This window comes from Somniosus microcephalus, unplaced genomic scaffold (assembly GCF_052327205.1).
Source record: "Somniosus microcephalus isolate GS21.2 unplaced genomic scaffold, FLI_Smic_1.0 scaffold33, whole genome shotgun sequence".
Lineage (NCBI taxonomy): Eukaryota > Metazoa > Chordata > Chondrichthyes > Squaliformes > Somniosidae > Somniosus > Somniosus microcephalus.
This window is the reverse complement of record NW_028225220.1, coordinates 19,407-34,290: the sequence shown is the minus strand read 5'-3', so window position 1 is coordinate 34,290 and position 14,884 is coordinate 19,407. Positions and strand designations below refer to the sequence as shown.

At 45.6% G+C, this 14,884-nt stretch overlaps 1 protein-coding gene across 1 annotated transcript in view; it reads right to left on the bottom strand.

Moving 5' to 3' along the window:
- Window positions 1-343: 343 nt before the first annotated feature.
- Window positions 344-14,884, bottom strand: part of LOC147083869 (scavenger receptor cysteine-rich domain-containing protein DMBT1-like) — a gene marked incomplete at its 5' end in the record, with an annotated part of 32,360 nt that continues 17,819 nt past the window's right edge. The window contains 8 exons of the mRNA XM_085980085.1: window positions 344-504; window positions 940-1,071; window positions 1,579-1,689; window positions 10,395-10,502; window positions 11,471-11,587; window positions 11,780-11,821; window positions 11,957-12,274; window positions 12,479-12,841. Of these exons, the coding sequence (XP_085836211.1) occupies window positions 344-504; window positions 940-1,071; window positions 1,579-1,689; window positions 10,395-10,502; window positions 11,471-11,587; window positions 11,780-11,821; window positions 11,957-12,274; window positions 12,479-12,841 (1,352 nt within the window). The remainder of the gene's footprint in view (window positions 505-939; window positions 1,072-1,578; window positions 1,690-10,394; window positions 10,503-11,470; window positions 11,588-11,779; window positions 11,822-11,956; window positions 12,275-12,478; window positions 12,842-14,884) is intronic.

Here is a 14,884-nt window from a genome sequence, read left to right as displayed (position 1 = left end):
TACAATCAAATGGAGTCTTTTTCACTACTCAGAATGTTCTCTCTGATACTTCACTTCAATTAGCCTTTTATTTAAATAATAAATAAACAACATCTTCTCTCTGACAGTTTCAGTATCATTTGCCGTTAAACACACTCCCCACAATCACAGAATTGAATTAATTACAGCCAGTATAATGGGGTATTTATTTCCACAGTAAATGCACAGCATGTTCTCTCTGCTAGTTTCAGTATCACTAACGGTTGAACTCACAGCCCATTGTCACACAGTAGAATCCACCCGGGACTGGACACTCCCCCAGCACTGGGACACAAACAATGCAACAGATAATAAAACATTGCTCTTACCGGCTTGACGTAGATGTAACATTTTGAGCCACACAATCACTGCCCATCGGTGGCGGAATGTCCGGGGTTGTGAACGTGTCCCAGTGAACATGGTCATTGTTACCAGGAGTGGAAGGAACAGGTAAACCGGGATCAGTGCGGGTCTGAGAGCTGTACACTGTGGGAGAGACAGATTATGGATTAATGATGGCGGTAAAACCCGCATCAGTGTGGGTCACATATATCTGTCAATTTGGTGAAGGGGCTGGACTTTGTTCGTCTGTGAGTGGAAGAGAATTGTTTTCTACCCACACCCCCGTGCTGGGTTTTACCGCTGGGTGACAGCAGACGAGGTGCGTCTAATATCCGACAATCGGGCGGTTCAGTTTGAGCACTGGAATGATTCCTGGTGCGAATATTAACAAGGAAGATAATCCACACTGAACAGCATCAGGATCTCTTTTCTAGAACACTTCATTCCCTGTAATCACAACATGGTCTTAAATCAACCATCACTCTGTGTCACCGCCGATTAAAAGGGAATTTAAAACAGCGCCAGTCCATTCCTACACAGAGGGCTGGTGACTGCGGGAATATCAGAGATGTAACTCACCGAGAGTGGAGAGATCACCGCCGGCACTTCTGAGTGTGAGGAGATCATCAGGACCACCGTCCAGCAGAAAGTGACCGCCCTGAGTGTCAGTGACTCCAGTCTCAACATCGTCATAATCGCCCGGAACCGGACCTGGGAGGAAATAGAGATTTCCACTGAAACCAAATGCCAGCACTGAGTACTCAGAATGATATTATTATAAATCAATCTACCCGGGCCTTGCAGGGCGGGAGAGTGGACCAATGTGGTCTTCGGGTGAAGTGGGGTTATCTGGGGGAATGATTGGACCGTGTCGTGTCGAGGTAGTTTAGTCTCCGTGTTAAAGTCACAAATATCGCATTGAATCACCCACCCAAGCTGCACACACATTTCACATTTCACGGCCCATGGAGCCGTGTGAGGAAACACAATGAACTGAATGTTTCCTTCCATTATACCATTGGGGGAAATCGATATGATTTTGTTTCAAATCCAAAGTATTTCCACAATATTTTGTAACAAAAATCACTGTCTAGTACTACGGATCCTTGACACTGTCATTTTTCGGCGAGTAAGCTCTGATGTCTTTAGTTGTTGGTTTTAGGTAATAAACTGTGTGAAGTCCAACAAATGATTGTAGTAATTGGGATATTTACCCACCCTGAATAGTGGAGGAGTTCCCTTCAGGATTTTCTGATCCCGGATCAATGTCACCCAAAATGTCACTGGTGTAATATTCAATCTGATTGAGGGAGTCAATGGAACCCGAAACTGTCAAACACAAAAAATGGATGGTTATTAGAGTGATTGATTAGCACATCGGAGCAGACAACATAATACCTTCATCGTCCCATTGACAAAATCTTGGGATTTCCTAACTGACACCATTGTGGGAGATCATTCACTACAAGGGCTGCAGTGGTTCAGAGGAAGGCCCACCACTACCTTATCAGGGCAACTAGGGATGGACCATAAATGCCGGCCCTCCCAGCAGTCAGACACAATAATGTATAATCCATTAGGACAGGCAATACCTCAGGTATCAGAGCAGAGAAAATAGTGTATAACACAGTCGGTTAGTAAAGAGAGAGTGAGCGGGGTTTCCTGATCATGATCCCCCTTGGACACGACAGCGGCACACCCAGCCCAGTCAACACTGCAAAGTTCTGCTCACGAACATCTGGGGACTTGTTCCAAAATTGTGCGAGCTGTCCACAGACTAGCAAGCAACAGCCTGACATAGTGATACTCACAGAAACATACATTAAAGCCATTAGGTAACCTCTCCAACACCGACCCTGGCTATGTCATGCCCCACCGGCAGGATAGACCCACCAGAGGTGGCGGTACAGTGCTATACATTCGGGAGGGATTGGTAATGGGAGTGCTGAACATTGACTCCAGAACCATGAAGTCTTATGGCTTCAGGTCGAGCCGGGCAAGGAAACCAGCTGCTGATTACCACCAACCACCCTCCCTCAGCTGCTGAATCAGTACTCCTCCATGTTGAACACCACTTGGAAGAAGCACTGAGGGCAGCAAGGTTACAGAATTTACAGAATCAACGGTTCAGATCAAAATGTACCCACCCTGAATACTGGAGGCGTTCCCTTCAGCATTTTCTGATCCCGGGTCAGTGTCACCTAAAACGTCACTGGTGTAATATTCAATCTGATTGAGGGAGTCAGTGGAACCATAAACTGTCAAACACAAATAATGGATGGTTATTGGAGAGGTTGTTCAGGATATCGGAGCAGAAAACATAAACCGGATTCTCCGGGGCCTATGATCGCATACACACAATGTACATGGTCATAAGTGTCCCACAAGCTCCGTGTTTCCACATGTGATGCACTTGAACAAAAACGCAGACCTTGCAATCTGTCAAGATTCTGTTTGACAGATCGTGCTCACCCGCAGGAAATGGACATTCGCTGGCGCAGGGCTCGGCTCTTTGCCCAACTACCGCCCAGCGAATAAACACAACACTTACACCTGGTAAAAGCAAGAGTAATGCCTTCTTGTACCAGTGTAAGCATTTAAATACATAGTAAAATACATTTATTTAAATGATTTAAACATATATAAACGTTTAAAATTAGTTTCCGATATTTTTTGCCCCTTGAAAAAAGTTTAAATTTATTTTTCAAAAATTAAATTTTCTTTTAAATGTTTAATTACATTTTATTTTAATTAATTTTGACCATGTGATGATTTATTTTTATTTCAGTTTTGTTAAAATGTACTTTTTTAGGGGATTCCTATTATGCTTAAGTGGATTCCGTATGTAAATATTTGTCCTTCAATCAACATAACAAGAACAGATTATCCGGTCATTATCACATTGCTGTTTGTGGGAGCTTGCTGTGCGCAACTTGCCTGCCGCATTTCCCACATTGCAACAGTGACTGCACTCCAAAAGTACTTCATTAACTGAAAAGTGCTTTGAGGCGTCCAGTGGTCGTGAAAGGCGCTATATAAATGCAAGTCTTTCTTTAAATTGAATCCCCATAAGAATGAGAATCCCCCTTTGTGATTTATTGGGCTGGCCCACCTTATCACAGGGGCGCTTGCAAGTGCTCCTGGGATACGTGGGCCTTTACACAGGCTTATGCCAGGAGGCCCAGGAGCGCAAGTGTCCGAAGGTCCAGGGGCACCAGGTAGGTGCTGAGTTTACTTGTGGTTCAGAGGCATTCCCCCGCGGGAAGCCTCTGACAGCAATTTCCAGCCCTATAATCGCTTCATCACCCCTGTGACACTGTCCTGGAATTTGGTAACTGACACCATTTTGGGAATCCTTCACCACAAGGACTGCAGCGGTTCTGGAGGAAGGCCCACATTACCGTATCAGGGAAACTACGGATGGATCATAAGTGACGGCCTCCCAGCTGTCAGACTCAATAATATACATTACAGCCCATTAGTACAGGCAATATCTCAGGTATCAGAGCAGAGAGAATAGTCTATAACATAGTTGTTAATACAGAGCGAGTGAACGGGGTTTCCTGATCATGATCCCTCCACCCTCCCACCATCTCTTTCATTTACAGAGACTCTAAAACCGCCAGCGGTGACTGCAAAAATTGGCCCCCGCCCCACTCATGGGCCAGAAAATAGTGCAAGGAGGACAATATCCGATTCGTTCATCCATCTGTTTTTTAACCAAATGATTTATGTTAACGGTTAAATCCCTCCCTAACAATAGCCCAAGACAAAGGTTTCACCGATTCGATAAGCGTTATTGTTCTAATATCCTAAAGAACAATTTGTAAATTAAAGTTATACATAACAATACAACCTGTTAGAATAAGTCGGATAGAAACAACCAATCCCTGGTTAGGATTTCCTGCGAGGAACATGTTCCAGATACAGGAATCCAGACTCCGAGAGAAATGGAATCTGGGACAATGCGGCTGTCGCCTCATAAAAGCAGCGAGTTTTTATGGGATTGTTTAAAGGGAATAAAATGAAATGTTAGTGACAGAGAATCCAAGGTCAGCTAATACTGGAAATAATGGCCCGGATTTTCCGTGACATATGACGGCGTACACACACCATCGTAAGTTTCCCGCAAGTTCCGGGGTTACGCGTTTGATGCCCGACAACCCACAACTTGCAATCTGTCCAGATTCTGTTTTACAGATCGTTCGAATCCGCAGGAAATTGACATTCACTGGTGCAGAGTTGGACTATTTGCCCAACTACTGCCCAGCGAATGCCCACAAAGCCCTTAGGCCTGGTAAAAACAGTGGTATGGCCTTCTTTTACCAGCGTAATGGTTTAAATAATTCTTGAAATACATTTTTTAAAGTAATGTAAATATTTAAAATTAGTTTAGGTTATTTTTGCCCCATTAAAAATGTTTATATTTAATCTACAAGAAAAATTGTTTTAAATGTTTAATTAAATTGTATTTTAACTAATTTGGAACCTCTGATTATTTATTTTTATTTAAGTGGTGTGAAACTGCGCTTTCAATTTGCGGTCGCAGGCTTCCCGCGGGCGAATGCCTCCGAGCCGCAAGAATAGTGCGAACCGACCTGATGGTCACGGATATTCGGACACTTGCGCTCCTGGGCCTCTCCGCGCAAACCTGTGTAAAGGCCCACGTATCCCGGGGCGCACGCAGTTCGCAAATACCTTGCGATCACGTGGGCCGGCCCAACCAATCATAAAGGGGAATCCCCATAATCATGATAGGAATCCCATAAAAAAGACAATTACACACCAGTTAAAATCAAATCATTACACATTCAAAATGAATTAAAATGCAATTTACTAAAACATATAAAGCCAAAGTTTAATTTTGCAAAATATAAATTTAAATGATTTAAAGGGGCTTAAAATAACCTAAACTAATTTTAAACGTTTATTATTTTTAAATGATTAGAAAATATTTTAATATTTACTGAAAGTCTTACGCTGTTATCTCTGCTTTTACCAGGTGTAAATTTCACGGGCATTCGCTGGGCAGTAGTTGGGTAAATAGCCCAGTTCTCCCCAGCGAATGTTCATTTCCGGGGATGCGGTGGATCTGTCGAGCTGATACTTGACAGATCGCATGTTCTGGGTTTTCGCGCATGTGCATCGTGGAAACCCAGAGGTTGCGGGGCACTAGAGGCTGCGTACACACCGCGTACTCGGTCATCGGCACCAGGAAATCTGGACCATTCTGGTTACCGAGACTCCATACTAAAATGGAATTCCCATACGCAAAATAGGAATTCCCCATTGAGATTGATTGGACTGGCACACTGCTTGCGAACCGCTTGCGCCCCTGGGATATGGGGCATTTACGCATGTAGATGCCTGCAGGCCCAGGAGCGGAACAGAGCAAAGGTCTGGAGGCAGCAGGTAGCTGCATACTTTTCTTGTAGGAAGTCACACAACACCAGGTTATAGTCCAACAGCTTTATTTGAAATCACAAGCTTCCGGAGCGCTGCTCCTTCATCCACCTGACGAAGGAGCAGCGCTCCGAAAGTTTGTGATTTCAAATAAAGCTGTTGGACTATAACCTGGTGTTGTGTGACTTCCTACATTTGTCCACCCCAGTCCAACACCGGCATCTCCACATCATGGCTACTTTCGTTGTGGTTCAGAGTCGTTCGCCCGCGGCAGGACTGCAACCGCAATTTCGAGGCCAATTTTGGGCCATATTTTCTGATCAGAGACTTCCCGCGTGCGGAGGCTGCCGATCTGGAAAAAACTCCACGGGCTTACCTGAGGGCTCCTGAGGTGAATATAGTTCTGCTCCTGGGCTTCTCCAACTCCAAGGGCGCCGGGCCCACGTATCCCAGAGGCACATGCGGTTCGCAAGTGTACCTGGGACCATGTGGGCACCAGGGAGCCAATCAAAGAAGGAAATCTCCCTTCATACACTTGACAGACAGTCCGGAAACATAGTAAAACTTTAAATACATTTTAAAATAAGCCATCACCTTTTGAAAATTAGTTGAAATTACAATAAGTTAAATATTTTTTTTTTAATTATATTTTTGGAACAAAATAATTAAAGTTTTTTACGGGGCTAAAAATAAACTGACCTTTTTTGAAAGTATTTTTACATGATAAATGAGTGAAAACATTGTTTTTTTTTACTTTTTAATACTTATCCTGGTTAAAGCAGGCCTGCTTTTACCAGGTGTAAGAATTGTTTGGGTTTTCTGTCATAGAGTCATAGAGTCATAGAGTTATACAGCACAGAAAGAGGCCCTTCGGCCCATCGTGTCTGCGCCGTCCATCAAGCCCTATCCAATCTAATCCCATTTTCCAGCATTTGGTCCATAGCCTTGTATGCAATGGCATTTCAAGTGCTCATCCAAATGCTTCTTGAATGTTGTGAGGGTTCCTGCCTCTACCAACCTTTCAGGCAGCGAGTTCCAGACTCCAACCACCCTCTGGGTGAAAATGTTCCTCCTCAAATCCCCGCTAAACCTCCAGCCCCTTACCTTGAATCTATGCCCCCTTGTTATTGACCCCCCTACTAAGGGGAAAAGTTCCCCTTTATCTACCCTATCTATGCCACTCATCATTTTGTACACCTCAATCAGGTCCCCCCTCAGCCTTCTTTGCTCCAAGGAAAACAACCCCAGCCTGTTTAGTCTTTCTTCATAGCTGAGGCGCTCCATCCCAGGTAACATCCTGGTGAATCTTCTCTGCACCCTCTCTAAAGCAATCACATCCTTCCTATAGTGAGGCGACCAGAACTGCACACAATACTCCAGCTGTGGCCTTACCAGCGTTTTGTACAGCTCCATCGTAACCTCCCTGCTCTTATATTCTATGCCTCGGCTAATGAAGGCAAGTATCCCATATGCCTTTTTAACCACCTTATCTACCTGCTCCGCTGCCTTCAGGGATTTATATACATGTACACCAAGGTCCCTCTGACCCTATGTGCTTCCTAGGGTCCTACCACTCATTGTGTGTTCCCTTGCCTTATTTTCTGTCAAAAATGCATCCCCTCGCACTTTTCAGGGTTAAATTCCATTTCCCACTTTTCCGCCCATCTGACCAACCCGTTTATATCATCCTGTATCCTGAGGCTTTCCTCCTCGCAATTTACCACCCCACCAATTTTCGTGGCATCTGCGAACTTACTGATCATACCTTTTACATTCTCATACAAATCATTTATGTAGATCACAAACATCAAGGGAGCCAGCACCGATCCCTGAGGTACCCCACTGGACACAGGCTTCCAGTCACAAAAACAACCTTCGACCATCACCCTCTGCCTCCTGCCACTCAGCCAGTTTAGGATCCAACGTGCCAAGGCACCCTGGATCCCATGGGCTCTTACCTTCTTGACCAGTCTCCTATGCGGGACTTTGTCAAAAGCCTTACTGAAGTCCATGAATACCACGTCCACAGCATTTCCCTCATTCACACACCTAGTCACCCCCTCGAAAAATTCAATCAGATTGGTCAGACATGATTTACCCTTGACAAAGCCATGCTGACTATCCCCGATTAATCCTTGCCTCTCCAAGTGGAGACTAATTTTGTCCCTCAGAATTTTTTCCAATAATTTCCCTACCACAGATGTTAGGCTCACTGGCCTGTAATTCCCTGGTTTATCCCTGCTACCCTTCTTGAATAATGGTACTACGTTAGCTGTTCTCCAGTCCTCTGGTACATACCCTGTGGCCAGAGGGGTTCTGAAAATTTGTGTCAGAGCCCCTGCAATCTCCTCCTTTGCCTCCCACAGCAGCCTGGGATACATCTCGTCCAGGCCTGAGGATTTATCCACTTTTTGGCCTGCTAAAACCGCTAGTACCTCCTCCCTCTCGATGCTAATATGTTCAAGTATATCACAGTCCCCTTGCCCGATTTCTATGCCTACATCGTCTTTCTCCATAGTGAACACAGATGCAAAAAATTCATTTAAAACCCCGCCTACATCATCTGGCTCTACACACAGATTGCCACTTTGGTCCCGAATGGGTCCTACCCTTTCCCTGGTTATCCTCTTGCCCTTAATATACTTAGAAAACATTTTAGGATTTTCCTTTATTTTGCTCGCCAGTGTTATTTCATGGCCCCTCCTCGCTCTCCTAATTTCTTTTTTAATTATGCCCCTGCACTTTTTATACTCCTCTAGGGCTTCCTCCGTCTTTAGTAACTGCCAAAAGCCCCCCTTTTTTTCCTAATGCATTTTTGTATATCCCTTGTCATCCAAGGTTCCCTTTGCTTGTTGGTCCCACCCTTGACCTTTACGGGAACATGTTGGTGTTGTACTCTCTCTATTTCCCTTCTGAAAGTCTCGCACTGCTTTGATGTGGATTTTCCTATAGGTAGCTGCTCCCAGTCCACTTTGGCCAGATCCTGCCTTATCATATTAAAATCGGCCTTCCCCCAATTTAGAACCCTTATTTCTGGGCCGTCTTTGTCTTTTTCCATGACCACCTTAAATCTCACCGAATTATGGTCACTGTCGCCAAAATGCTCTCCTACTGACACTTCCACCACTTGCCCGGCTACATTCCCTAGAATTAGGTCCAGTACCGCCCCCTCTCTTGTAGGACTTTCTACATGTTGGCTCAAAAAGCTCTCCTGGATGCACTTTAAGAATTCTGCACCCTCTAAGCCTTTCACACTCTGACTATCCCAATTAATATTGGGGAAGTTGAAAACCCCCACTATTATTACCCTATTATTTTCGCACTTCTCTGAGATTTGCCTACATATCTGTTCCTCTATCTCCCCCTGGCTGTTTGGGGGCCTATAGTACACTCCCAGCAAAGTGCTTGCCCCCTTTTTGTTTTTAAGTTCTACCCATATGGCCTCATTAGAGGAACCCGCTAATATATCATCCCTCCTTACAGCAGTAATTGACTCCTTAATTAATATTGCAACACCCCCTCCCCTTTTACACCCCACTCTGTCTCGCCTGAAGATTCTATACCCTGGAATATTGAGCTGCCAGTCCTGACCCTCCCTCAACCATGTCTCCGTGATAGCAACAATATCGTACTCCCATGTGTTCAACAACAACTTCAGTTCATCCACCTTATTTGCAAGACTCCTTGCACTAAAATAAATGCCTTCCAGCCTTGCCATATTCCCTTTTGCCTTCACATATTTGCTCTGCCTTCCCAGCTGACTTGTTTTTTCCTCCGTAAATCACCCCCTACTATAGCTCCACGCTGTATCCCATCCCCCTGCCAAGTTAGTTTAACCCCCCCCCCCCCCCACAACAGTGCTAGCAAACCTCCCCGCAAGGATATTGGTCCCCCTCTGGTTCAGGTGTAAACCGTCCGACTTGTACAAGTTCCACCTTTCCCAGAAGCAGACCCAGTGATCCAGGAAACTAAAGCCCTCCCTCCTGCACCATCCCTTTAGCCACGCATTCAACTGTTCTATCTTCCTATTCCTATACTCTGCGGGCGGAGGGTCTCCAGAAAGCGGAACTCTCTGCTCGCGGAGGCCCTTCTCCAGGGCAGGTGGAGGATCTGTCAAGACCATGCATGAAACCGGCATTTCCGATGTCCCTGCGGGTGCGTACACAGCGCGTAAACACACGTAGGGATCGGAATATCTGGCCAAACGAAAGGCGATAAGTGAAGGAATGAAGATGGTTTCAATCAATCTGTGACTGCATGTCATGTTTGAGTGAATATAAAATAAGAAATACAATCAGCCGATGGGTTTATTATTCCTGGGCTCAGATATCTGAAGGAGTCCGTGTGGAGCCGGGTGGGAAATAGAAACAGCGTCTCTGCTCTCTATTTACAAACAACCCAAAATCCCATTCTGTGAAAAATACCGACCAGTGGGAATCTTCCCAAACCATTGCTGTTCTCACTATACACACGGACACAGAGACACTCTCACTGTGATAGGATTCCTTCACATGGGGACAGTGAGCGGACTGCTGATCGTGTCCAGTCAGTACATTGACCATTAAAAGGGGTATTTAAGGGAAGGCAACATTTGTCCAGTGAAGATTCAATATCAAACGGAAAATACAGACCTGAACCCTGGGTCTGAGCGGAATCCTGGCCAGGTGGAATATTCTCAATCTCTTCATAAATTGCTTGGTACAAACAAGCAGGTGACTTCCTGCCGCGAGTGACAGCACCTGTTGGAGGGAGGGCGGGGAGATTAACATTTTGATTCACTTCACGCGCGTTTCACGGGAATTCATCTGCGGAAAAATCCAAATAACTGATATAGTGATAGTCAAGGGACAGAATCAGTTAGCGTGAATGTGGAGGAGTTTAGTTGTGTGTGTGATTCCGTGTGTGTGTCTGTGTCTCTGTGCAGACACATGTTCACTTCCAGCAGACTGCGGCCAGTTGTATTGACCTCGGGAAGAGGGAATGAGGGGATATCAGGAGAAATGAGCTCCAGTTGATCGCTCGGTTACGGGGCCACACGGGGAGTTCAGCTGAAGAGAAGCTGGGTGAAGTTGACTGATCTCTGCGGACAGCATCAGTTTGGAAGCGCGAGTAAGGAGCTGATGGTTCTTTGGCATGTCCCGTCAGTGTGAGAGGAGCCTTGCTGTATACACAGTACAGGAGTGTGCTGGGCGGGTGAGATAGGTGTGGAATAGTTGTGTTGGGATGTAGAGTAATCACCGGAGAATGCAGAAAGTCCTATAAAACTGTCACCTCTCAACATGGTGGACAGAACCCGGTCAGAGCGTTCGAGATTGGGCATCCGGACCCAGAAACTGAAGGGGTGGAACGGACACCCAATGGATAAAGGAAGCACTACAGACCAATAAATAACTGAGCGCACAGCCCAGACAGTTCAATAAACTTTCTGTCCCATTGTTGCAGCAATTAAATTCTTCAGGAATCTCATGTACCGGCTGATGAACTGGGACAGTGAATGTGGACACTTTAAATAACTCTCCCTTTTAAATGTCACATTTTACTCATTCGAGCAGCACATTGAATGGAACAATTCGCCAAAAGCGAATTCAGATTTATTGCTAACAAGACAACATGACACTCTATGGAAAATGAAGTGAACTGGAGACTCGCCCGGGTATGAAGCGATCTGAGATCAAGTGTTAATTCAGCGGCAAGATATGAGCCTCACCTCTTCTTGTGGACTTTCTCTGTATTACCGTCATCAGTGCGATCAGCTCACAGATTAGAAGGACTCCGAGGGTTATGCAGACGGCAACAGGGATGGAGGTGGTTTTTCCTCCCTGTCCTTAATCACAAGATTACAGAAAGGTTTAACACAGACACAGTCCGCCTTGTATTTTAAAAATGTTCCAGTCAATTTGGAACTGCTCACATTATCTACAGAAATTAACACAACCAAGAAAATGTCAATAACACCAATACCACTAATACGAACGCTAACATTAATACTAATAATAGTGCTAATAATGGTAAGCACCTGCAGGTGTGGACGGAGAAGCAGTAGGAGGCAAATCGAGTCCTGTGGAATATATTGTACAAACAGTTCATCAACTTCAAATATAAGGATTTTATATTGAAAATATAAACGTTGTTCTTAATTTCCGCAATCCATGAGTAATGATCACAGAACGAGAAAACGCCCTGCGACCCTTACCGGAACAAATCACACTGGCATCTTCCTTGTGATCACAGTCATGTTGACCTGCCGGTGAGGAACGACAGTCGGACAGAAAGGATTCACTTCCGGTGCACTTCACCTCATCCAGCCAGATAAGGCCGGCCCCCTGGGCAATTGCGGCCCCTCCTGCGGCCAATAGAGCGGGGCCGCAACCCAGCTGTCTGCAGACAACATTGGAATCGGCCATATCCCAGGAGTCATCACACACCGTGCCCCAGCTGTTATTGGACAATATCTCCACTCTCCCGGAGCAGTTGGTGTTGCCTCCAACCAGGCGCAATGGTTGTCCCGAGTCTATCACAGAGAATCATTTATTGTTATTTATTTAGTACAAGCCTGGAGTACAAGTTAGATAGTTGATATAATGAAGAGGAGGAAGCACCTGGTGAATGTTCATGTTTAGGATCAGATTCTCGATCGCAGACCCTTGAGCTGTGGGGCCTCTCCGTCACTTTGACTTCTGTTGAGAAGAGAAATATGCTGACTCTATTGGACAGCAATGTTTTAAATGACACCCGCACATTGAACGGTTCCTTGTGTTACCTGAACAAACAACACCTGCATCCTCCCTGTGATAACAGTTGTGTTCCCCCCACGGGTCTGACTGACACTGCCAGAGGAAGGACTCGTGTGATTTACATTCCATCTCATCGAGCCAAATGGTTCCGGATCCCGCTCCGAATAACCGAGTGTTATACTCAATAGATATGAGGGGGCCGCACTGTAACTGTTTACAGATCACTTCTGCATCATGTCGATCCAGTTTCTCCGAGCACACTGTTCCCCAGGTCCCATTGTAGAACACTTCCACTCTTCCCTCACAGCGATGCTTTCCTTTCACCAGCCGCATCTCTTTGTGCTCTGTCAATGAAACAAGAAATGTCCAGGTGGTTCGATTGGTAACTCTGTGTGTTCATACTGCACAACACATATTGCACCGGTTGTGTTCACTAGTGTCGATAATTATTTCAGAAATTTAATGGAAATACAGCTAGAAATCGAAAATAAAACAAACAATAAAAACAGAGCATTCTGGAAATACTCAGCAGGTCAGGCAGCATCTGCGGAGAGAGAAACCGAATTAGATTTTCAGGACGATGACCATTCGTCAGAACTTGAATAAAGTTAGAGATGTAACAGGTTTTAAGCAAGTGCAGGAGCGGGAAATTGGGGAGGGGAGAAAGAACAAAAGGGAAGGTCCGTGATAGAGTGGAAGGCAGGAGAGATTGAGAGACAAAAGAGATGATGGTGCAAGGCAAAAGGAGATGGTAATGGGGCAAAAGAAACCAATATGTGTCGAGAGGAGGTATTAATAGGAGTAACAGAATCATCAGCAATAGCTACTGCAAGAAAACATTTGGGCAGAGGTTATGATCTGATATTGCTGAACTTAATGTTGAGTCCTGAACTCTGTACATTTCCTTACCGAAAGATGAAGTGCTGTTCCTTGAGTTTACGTTGAGCTTCATTGACTGGTGTAGGAGTTTGAAGACAGCGAGGTCAGAGTGGGAGGGGGGCAAAGAATAAAAATGACAGGTAACTGGAAGCTTGGTGTCAGCTTGCAGACTGAGTGGAGGTGTTCCACAAAGCGAACACCAATCTGCGTTTGGCCTGCCCAATGTAGAGGGGACCGCATCGTGAGCAGCGAATGCTCAATACTAAATTTAAAGAAGTACAAGTAAATCGCTGTTCCACCTGGAAGGAATGTTTGGAGCCCTGGATGGTGGGAAGGGAAGTGGTAAAATGGCAGCTATTGATTCTCCTGCGCTTGCATGGGAAGGTGCTGTGGGAAGGGGACGGGGTGTTGAGGGTGATTGAGGATTGGACCAGGGTGTCGCGGAAGCAACAGTCCATTCAGAATGCTGAAGGGGGAGGGGAGATGTGTTTGGTGGTGGGAACATGCTGGAAGTGGCAGAAATGTTGGAGGTTGATCTGTTGAATGTGGAGGCTGGTGGGGTCGAAGGTAAAGACAAGGGGAACCATATCGTGGTTCTGCGAGGGAGGAATGGGGTAAGAGCAGAGGTACGGGCAATGGAAAGGACAGTTCGAGTGCCCTTTCAACCATGGTGGAGGGGAATCCTCAGTTGAGGAAAAAGGAAGACATATCGGAAACACTAGGATGGAAGGTGGCATCATCAGAACAGATGCGATGGAGATGGAGAAACTGGGAGAATGGAATAGAATCCTTACAGGAAGCTGCCTGGGAGGAAATGTAGTTAAGTTAACTGTGGGAGTCAGTAGGCTTATAGCGGATATTGGTCGATAGCCTATCCCCAGAAATGGAGAGAGAGATGTCGAGGGCGGGAAGAGTCTCAGGTTGACCATGTCAAGGCCAGGTAGCGCTGGAAATTGTTCACAAAGTTGATGACATTTGCCAGTTCGGCACAAAAGGAGGAAATGGCATCGATACAGTCACCAACATTCCAGAATCAGATGTGAGGAATGGGGCCTGACTAGGAATGGAACAAAGAATGTTCCACATATCCCACGAAAAGACAAGCACAGCTACGGCTTCCCAGAGCAATGCCATTTATTTGGAAGAAGTGAGTGGAGTCAAATGAGATGTTGTTCAATGTGAGAACATTTTCAGCCAGGCAGGGGAGAATGGTGGTGGATGGGAACTGGTTGACCCACCATTCAATTAAGAAGCTGAGAATCTTCAGGCCGTCCTGGTGGGGGATGGATGTGTAGAGTCCATGGCGAAAAGCAGATGGGTAGTGCCAGGAAACTGGAAGCTGTTCAAGTAGTGGAAGGTGTCAGAAGATTCATGGATGCAGGCGTGAAGAGGCTGGATAAGTTGAGAAAAAAAGTCGAGATAGGAAGGAATCATTTCCATGGGGCGAGAACAGGCTGAAACATTGGGTCTACCAGGGCAGTCCTGTTTGTAGATCTTGGGATGGATGT